At 39.0% G+C, this 9,653-nt stretch overlaps 1 protein-coding gene across 2 annotated transcripts in view; it reads left to right on the forward strand.

The window, feature by feature from the left end:
* The window catches only part of LOC110287586 (solute carrier organic anion transporter family member 1B2), a 65,012-nt gene that overhangs the window by 31,890 nt on the left and 23,469 nt on the right, over nucleotides 1-9,653 (forward strand). For both annotated transcript variants that reach the window (XM_021154159.2, XM_021154158.2), the window contains exon 8: nucleotides 5,299-5,541. In XM_021154159.2, the coding sequence (XP_021009818.1) occupies nucleotides 5,299-5,541 (243 nt within the window). The remainder of the gene's footprint in view (nucleotides 1-5,298; nucleotides 5,542-9,653) is intronic.

Genomic DNA, 9,653 nt, shown 5'->3' on the forward strand with positions numbered 1-9,653 from the left:
TGGGATGGATCCCCGGGTATGGCAGTCTCTAGATGGTCCATCCTTTCGTCTCAGCTCCAAACTTTGTCTCTGTAACTCCTTCCATGGGTGTTTTGTTCTCAATTCTAAGAAGGGGCAAAATGTCCACACTTTGGTCTTTGTTCTTCTTGAGTTTCATGTGTTTTGCAAATTGTACCTTGGGTATTCTAAGTTCCTGGGGGATAATCTTAATTTAGATGGCCAGATAGAAAACAAACTGGTTATAGGTTTGAATCATCTGCACTTTCTTTTGGTTTGTTTGTTTGTTTGTTTTGTTTGTTTGTTTTTTGTTTTTTGAGACAAAGTTTCTCTGTATAGCCCTGGCTCTCCTGGAACTCACTCTATAGACCAGGCTGACCTTGAACTCAGGAGTCTGCCTGCTTCTGCTTCCCAAATGCTGGGATTGAAGGCATGTACCACCACTGCCTGGATTGAACTTTCATTTGGTGATGGATTGGATTTAGAAATGTAAGAATTACAGATTGAAGCTTCAGGAAGGTGCTGTGAGGTTGTGGGGTTGGAGGAAGGTTGGCGGGGTTGAGCATTTTTATCATGTTTCTTAGTTTTGATGCTTTTCCTGGACCTAACAGAGGGCTTGGCATGTGGTCCCATTTAATTAGAAGATGAAGGGATGCATACTAGGTGATCCTCTTAGCCATTCTCTTTTATCAAAGCAAGCATTCTTTCATACTTCAGAGAAACTGGCCAAAATGTGGAAACTGTCTCATTTTCAAGTTCCCCCCATCTCCCATCAATAAATATCACATCTATCATCTCCCTCCACCCAAAGTCTGTACCAGTAACTTCCAGCTTCAGGTCATGCTTGTAGACCCACCCTAGGCATTAGCTCTTCATCTTGCCTCTTCAAAATCTCATTCTATCATCAATCTTCTACCAGATTCCCCCGCTGCCTGGTTTTCTTCAACTCTCCTTCTCCAACTTCTCTTTATTACAGAGCACTCTCCAGGCTCTGCACTCTTTTTGCATATATGATGTCTTCATGTCCTCAAACTGCTTTGTAGTTGGTTTTCTTTTTCTATTTCACTTTATAAACAAGTATCTTGAAATAAAAATATGAATTTAGAAGATATTTTATTCTCCCCCCCCATCAACTTTTAAGTGGTAATCTGTTTTCAATGGCTCATGAAACAGAGTCAGGTAACTTCTGAAAAACTATTTTCTCATGTTTTCTATTTTTAGACATCAAGGTGGACAACCTGAATCTCAACATGGCAAATACAGGGCTTACAGTATCACTCTAAAAACTTGTCTTATTTTCTATAGTCTCTCTCATTATGAATATCTTAACCTTAGTTGTATAATTGACTGAATCTTCACATGACCTTACTTCCACTTAATCTGACAACAGCCCACCCTCATTCTATCATTGTGTTTCCAGAATAATTATAATACAGAAGTCTCACTAATGTTTACACACCGAGAGTGATTTCAGACCAGAGTTTAGTGTAGCAGCCAGGCTTTTCAGAACTAGACACATGGTTTTCTGGATCACCTTTATTGTTATAATTTAACTCCATTTCTCCTTTCCTACTTTTCTGTCATTGATACTCTCTGCAGTAACCATGACTGCTGGTGGCAAGACTCAACAGATCCTTTCATCTCACAGTCCTGAATTTTCTAGTGAAGAACTCTCCTCCCCTTTCCATTAGCATTGTTCTGAGACTCTCATTGGAGAAGTTCTCTTCTGAGATGCCACACTTCACTGACTTCCTGCTGGAGCAGTGGCCACCAAATGCATGATGATCTCTTTAGATGCCATAGGAAGAAATCTGTTTCAATATATAAGCGGTTGTTGTATAAACAAATCCGATTTCCTATCTCATCAGGACTCAATGGCTTCAAAGTTATCATTTCTAAAATAGAGTTGACATCACAGTTGGCCATGAGAAGACACATGCCTTCAATTGTTTTCAGTACAAATCCTTAATCAAACTACTTCTCATACACTTCCAAGTTCACCCCTGTTTTCTTTTTTTTAATTAGATATTTTCTTTATTTACATTTTAAATGCTATCCCAAAAGTTCCCTATGCCCTCCCCCTGCCCTGCTGCCCTACCCACCCATTCCCACTTTTTGACCCTGGCATTCGCCTGTACTGGGGCTTATAAAGTTTGCAAGAACAACGGGCCTCTCTTCCAAATGATGGCCGACTAGGTCGTCTTCTGCTACATATGCAGCCAGAGACACGAGCTCTGGGGGTACTGGTTCATATTGTTGTTCCACCTATAGGGTTGCAGACCCCTTTTGCTCCTTGGGTACTTTTTCTAGCTCCTCCATTGGGGACCCTGTGTTCCATCCTATAGATGACTGTGAGCATTCAATTCTGTATTTGCCAGGCGCTAGCATAGCCTCACTTGAGACAGCTATATCAGGGTCCTTTCAGCAAAATCTTGCTGGCATATGCAATAGTGTCTGGGTTTGGTGGCTGATTATGGGATGGGTCCCCTGGTAGGGTAGTCTCTGGATGGTCCATCCTTTCATCTTAGCTCTAAACTTTGTCTCTGTAACTCCTTTCATGTGTGTTTTGTTCCCTATTCTAAGAAGGAATGAAGTATCCACACTTTGGTCTTTGTTCTTGATTTTCTTGTGTTTTGCAAATTGTATCTTGGGTATTCTAAGTTTCTGGGCTAATATCCACTTATCAGTGAGTGCATATCAAGTGACTTCTTTTGTGATTGGGTTATCCCGCTAAGGATGATATCCTCCAGATAAATCCATTTGCCGAAGAATTTTATAAATTCATTGTTTTTACTAGCTGAGTNAATTCATTGTTTTTACTAGCTGAGTAGTACTCCATTGTGTAAATGTACCACATTTTCTGTATCCATTCCTCTGTTGAGGGACATCTGGGTTCTTTCTAGCTTCTGGCTATTATAAATAAGGCTGCTATGAACAAGTGGGACATGTGTCCTTCTTACCAGTTGGAACATCTTCTGGGTATACGCCCAGGAGAGGTATTGCTGGATCTTCCAGTAGTACTCTGTCCAATTTTCTGAAGAACTGCCAGACTGACTGAGTGGTATACAAGCTTGCAATCCCACCAGCAACGGAGGAGTATTCCTCTTTCGCCATATCCTTGGCAGCATCTACTGTCACCTGAATTTTTGATTTTAGCCATTCTGACTGGAGTGAGGTGTAATCTCAAGGTTGTTTTGATTTGCATTTCCCTGATGATTAAGGATGTTGAACATTTTTTCAGGTGCTTCTCAGCCCTTTGGTATTCCCTAGTTAAGAATTCTTTGTTTAGCTCTGTACCCCATTTTTTAATGGAGTTATTTGAATTTCTGGAGTCCAGCTTCTTGAGCTCTTTATATATATTGAATATTAGTCCCCTATCAGATTTAGGATTGGTAAAAATCCTTTCCCAATCTGTTGGTGGCCTTTTTGCCTTATTGACAGTGTCTTTTGCCTTACAGAAGCTTTGCAATTTTGTGAGGTCCCATTTGTCAATTCTTGATCTTACAGCAAAAGCCATTGCTGTTCTGTTTAGGAATTTTTCCCCAGTGCCCATATCTTCGAGGCTTTTCCCCACTTTGTCCTCTATAAATTTCAGTGTCTCTGGTTTTATGTGGAATTCTTTGATTCACTTAGACTTGAGCTTTGTACAAGGAGATAAGAATGATCAATTCACATTCTTCTACATGATAATCTCCAGTTATGCCAGCACCGTTTGTTGAAAAATGTTGTCTTTTTTCCACTGGATGGTTTTAGCTCCCTCGTCAAAGATCAAGTGACCATAGGTATGTGGATTCATTTCTGGGTCTTCTATTTTATTCCATTGATCTACCTGTCTGTCATTGTACCAGTACCATGCAGTTTTTATCACCCCTGTTTTCAAAACTTATAAAGAGCTAAGATAGATGTTTTGTTCCAGTTGGAAAATGTTCTGCTATATTTAGAAATAACTATCTGTATTGTATTAGAATTCTTGTGACAGATGTTCAGACCTTTTACAGCTCCTCTTATTCAGTAACAGCTATAATAAATTTGACATTTTCACACCCTTAGTTAACTCTTGATGCACTAAAAGTGAGACAATTTTCACAATTTTGTTTCCAGGCAGCTCTTTGGTATTATAGAATGATGATTTTTGCTGTAATGTTATATTCAACAATTTCAAAACAAAGGCTAGCTCATATCTGTTATCAAAATACTGTTATGTGTCTAGTGTCATTGCCAGCGTAATACTAACCATGCTCAGTGAGTCTGGTCATGTCTCTTTATGAAGATTTTGAGGAGAACTAGAGTTGTCTTTTCTGAGTGTTAGGCCGAGTTACTCTGAGTGCTAGGCAGAGTACTCCAGTGAACCATCTAGTGCAAGGCTTTTCTCCTTGTTCTTGCTACAGTGTCCTCTTTAGCCATTGGATTCCCAGGGTTCCCAACAATTCATCATTCAGCTTTCATGGGTTTTGATATCTTTAGGACTTCCCTCATCATTTAATGATTATGAACTGACTGTTATTCATCATTCACAGGAGGGTGTAGTCATAGCTGGCATTAATATATCATTCTTCTTCACACAGCAGAGGAAAATACAGTTGAAATAAGAAGGGCAACAAACTCCTCAGGTGGAAAATCCATCTTTTCTGGGATCCTCTTAAATGCAAACTTTCACTCTGTTCCTTCCTCAGGACGTCCTCTCTCTGCAATCAATAGAGCTGTATATTCAGCAAGAGACAGACTGGAGCTCTCCCATTTCTTAGAAATAATGTTAACCTTCCCTCTGGTGTAATCCTGACTTCAGGAGTGGTTACCAACAACCATTTTCAGATGACAGTGAATATACTCATGCCTGGCCTTTGTTTTTAAGTCATCTTGATGACCTAGGAACCCAAGAAATTCTCAGGCAGTTCTGACCACACCTTACTCTATGGATGCTGGTGATTCCACCCCAGGTCCTTGTGATTATAGGGAAACTGCTTCTGTGCATTGCACCATTTCCCTAGCCTTGTATTCTCCATACTAAAAGCCAGAAATCTAATCCTATTATTTGTTGAATATGTAGTGTTGACAACTCTCCGGTTGCAATGGAGTCTGTATATAATATACATGGCTGTTTCCTGACAACAGAAATTGCAAGATGTCATAAAATGATTGATCCATCCCTACTTCTTACTTGACAAGCTACTAGCGAAAGAAAATTGCATTTTAGGATTGATGAGATGTAGTTTTGTTTCTTTATATATGGAGGCCAGCAGTCTTACCAACAATGACTTTCAGGATGGTTTCTGAAAGTTCTGTTCTAATTACTCATTCCAGGAACTGTCCGGATAACTCCTCAGGATGCTCGTTGGGTTGGTGCCTGGTGGCTCAGCTTCATTGTGAATGGACTACTATGCATCATTTGTTCTATACCCTTCTTTTTTCTACCCAAAATTCCAAAGAGATCACAGAAGGAAAGGAAAAATTCAGCATCTCTTCATGTACTCAAAACAGATGAAGACAAGAATCTCATGACTAATCCAACAACACAAGAGAAACAAGCTCCTGCCAACCTGACTGGTAAGGATTCCATAGACAGTCAATGTGCAGATGTTAATCCCACTGAAATCTAAGAATATTTTAAAACAATATGTGCAATTTACCTATTTGGCTTTCTTCTGTACTAAACTTTTCTTAACTCTTTCTACATTTTCTATTAAAATTGATATTCCCTGTCTTAGTTACTTTTCTACTGCCATGAAGAGACACCACGACAAAGACAACTTATAAGAGAAAGCATTGCACTTGGCAACTCACATTTAGAAAGGGTTCGAGGCCATGCACAATCATGACAGGAGGATGGCAGCAGGCAGTCAGGCATTGTGAGGACAGTAGCTGAAAATGCATACCTTGATCCACAAGCACGAGGCAGAGAGAAAGTGAAAGGTAGGGGTAGGGGGTTTGGCGGAGAGAATTGTTAATTGAGAATATGTTGGGTTTTGGAAACCTGAAAGTCCACACTCAGAGACACCTCTTTCAATCAGATCACCAACTATAAGATAAGTATTCAAACATGAGCCTACAAGAAGCCGTTCTCTTTCCAACTACCATGTTCAATGATTATGTGCAAATAATAGGATTAGATTTGTGGCTTTAAGTATGGAGAAAACAAAGCTAGAGAGGTGGCTCAGTACTAAGAAACAGTTTCTATGTTAGCACAAAGACCTGAGACAGAATCACCAGCATCCACACAAAGTGCAATGGAACAGGATTTTTCCTGTCCAAATCACACTAAATATTAGGGCAGCAGGAGGTCTGTGATTGGACAGTGAAAATGGAGGCAGAGTTAAGAGTTGCAGGAACAGAGAGTCTCAGGGTGACGGAGGGAGGCCAATATGGAAGCGGAAGGAACAGGAGGAAGAACCAGTGTGGCTTTAATTAGCCACAGGTAGTTATGATATTAAATGACAGAATAATTTTGATATTTGTCTAAGCTAGGTGGGCAGCTTTTATTGTTATCAATTGGTTCTGAAATTATTGTATTGGCACCTTGCGAATTGAGAATTAATTGATACATAAATCTGTTTGGTTAATTATAACCTTCTAGAGTTTTGATTCTACTGAATTGATGGGTGTTGTGGCTGACAGGGAGATGGGCTGTGGGGGCTAGCAAGGGAGTTGCAGGTAGCAAGAGTGAGGGAAGCCTGCCAGTCCAGTCCTGCCAGAGAGTTGGTGAATTCTTTTTTTAATATTTCCTGCAATAAGTGGTGAACCAATGTGTTGGCCAAGAATCCACTAGATAGTTAAGATTATTAGCCTGAGAGTTAGAGTTTTATTTATTTTTTATTTTGATGAGTGCTGAGACACTCACTTTATTTCAAGAATTGAAACAAAGAATGCAGCTCTGAGATCCCCAGGCTGTGAGAAGTTGCAGGCTGCTCTTGAGTCAGGAGAGAGAAAAAAGTGAAGTTGCCTACTTCTTAAGGGAGAGATGGATTGAACTGTGAATTTAAAATTGGAATTATTTGCTTTTAGGATAGATTTATACACAGATTCTGTCCGAATCACATGGGAATCTTGCCCACTGCTAGAAACTAGAATAGGGAAAATTAGTCACTGACTCCAGAGTAGAGAATGCAGTGACAATCATTGCCTGCTTTGATCAGGCATTAATTATTAATGCCTATGGCTCCAGGTAGAGAAATCAACAGATAGATATTATACAGATATTAATAAAATATGTCTGTGTCTCCAGGCAGAGAGCCGAACAGATAAATGGTATAACAAGATGGCTGCTCTAGCTAGAGAGCTGAACAGTAAAATGGTGTAAGATTGCTCTATATGCCTCACAAAATACTCAAATTCTGTCTAATGTGGGCTCCATGAGAATCTTAATTTTTTGATTTTTTTAAAATCCTGCTTGGCAAGATAGACAAGGCCTAAGTATAGGCACATATAATATTTTAGATGATTTCATTTGTTTTAGATTGTTTTAATTCTCAAAATGGGTGTGATTTTGAATTCTGTGATTATATTATTCCTCTAGGAGAGAGGTTTAAAAGTTTTTTCTGGTTACTGGCTCAAGAATATACTATTTTGGGAGAAAGGTTTTGTCTTTGTGTTTTTAGAAAAGGTGTTTAGTGTCTATATACTTTCCAGAGTAATATGGATCAGATTTGATAGAGGTAGATCTCCAGAGAACTACATTCCAGAGAATCAAATCAACCAACCAACCAACCAACCAACCAACCAACCAACCAACCAACAAATAATATATCTTGATGATACTAAAATTTTGTTTTGAGACTTGTATATTACAGAATATACAGCCTTGGTGAATCTCCATAAGTCAGACATAAGTGTGGCTAGAAGTGAATTTCTTGTGCTCCTAGGTCATCATCCTAGGTCATCTAGGATCATTCTAGATCAGTGAAAGATTTTGCCACAAAGGAATAAGGTGGGGAGTGATAGAGAAGAAGAGTCACTCATTTTCCTCCTCTGGACTCTATGAGCAATGAGCAGACAACTGTCATGCTCAACTCTGTGACAGTGTACACACACACACACACACACACACACACACTTCTCATGTGCACTCATACATAACACATTCACACACAAAATAATAAAAGGAGCAAAACATATAAAGTTTTATTTATTGTAAAAAAGAAGGTATATATTTCTTTCAAATATTTTAATTTCTAGTGGTGTTAGGGATCAAATTACAGGGGTTTTCACATATTAGTTATATGTTCACAGCCTCCTTATTTCAAAATGAAGTATTTTAAGAGTTTTAAGTGACAGTTTTAAGAGTTTAAATGATTCATTCATTCATTCATTCATTTTACAAATGATACCTACCCCTGGTGATGTGGCACTTGTCTTCTTCCAAGAAACTAGGATTAATTTCAGTGAGTTCCTTGGTACTGATAAGCATAGATAATATACTCAATTTAAACTTGCTTATTCTTAGGTGGATAAAATTCCCTGGATAAAATTCCCAGAAAGGTTTCTCTCTAGATATTTAGGGTAAGATATTTTTTCTGGTAATTGTATTGAAAAAAATAATTACTTGCTAAAATACTCAAAAGTGAGCTGAAAACATCATAGTAGTCAAAGTAGTTGGTAGCCATAATTTAAGCAGCATTCTGTCCTATTTGGCAGTATTGTTACTTTCAAATACAAGTTCTGAGGGCCAATGCAGTTCCACAGAGAAGCCATGGTCAACAACATGATTCAGCAACAAGTACAGAAAACTAGTTGAGTAGTCAGTGAGGCTTTGACAATAATTTTCAGACCGCAGAGAGAAGTGGAGGGCAGGGTAGAAGGGAGCTACTGAGAATGAGTATATTAAAACATACTGAGGGCAATGCTATAATGAAAGTCATTTATTTGGATTCTAACCTGTGATTTTAATTTAAAATGGGAATGGAGCATCCGAATGAATTGATGAAATAGCAAAAACCAAATTAATGACAGTTATAATGGTTCTGGGGACCATGAGTTCAAGGCTAGTCTGGGCTATGAGATCAAGGTAAGACCTGTATTAAAACATTACCACCAAAACCTAAATCGGTGGAATATTTTGTGATGGCTTGTGTTTATTGCTAATTTAATAGACTCCAGGATCACCCAGAAGGCAAGCCTTTGGACATGTATGTGAGGAGTCGTCAAGATTAGGTTCACATAAATGGGAAGATCCCAAGTCAATTTGGGGAAAACCATTCAATCTGCGGGAGATTTTAAACTGAATAAAGAGGAGAGAACAAGTTGACTACTCATCTCTTTCTGCTTCCTGACGGTGGACCATCTACCTCAGCCATTACCATGACTTCCCTATAGGGATACTGTGTACCCTTACCCTGAGAGTCACAATACACCCTGCATTTCCTGAGTTGCTTTGGTCAAGATATTTTTGTCACAACAACACCAAAAGTAACTGCAACAAAAAAATACCCCCTTGACAACCATTTTAGGTTTACTTTGAAATCAAAGGACAAGTTCTCAGATGTGGCCCAAGACATTCCTCTTTTCCTTTCATTCTTTTTTTTTAAATAGGTATTTTTCTCATTTACATTTCCAATGCTATCCCAAAAGTCCCCCATACCCTCCCCCCACACTCCCCTACCCACCCACACCCACTTCTTGACCCTGGCATTCCCCTGTACTGGGGCATATAAAGTTTGCATGTC

This window comes from Mus caroli (genome assembly GCF_900094665.2).
Source record: "Mus caroli chromosome 6 unlocalized genomic scaffold, CAROLI_EIJ_v1.1 6_unlocalized, whole genome shotgun sequence".
NCBI lineage: Eukaryota > Metazoa > Chordata > Mammalia > Rodentia > Muridae > Mus > Mus caroli.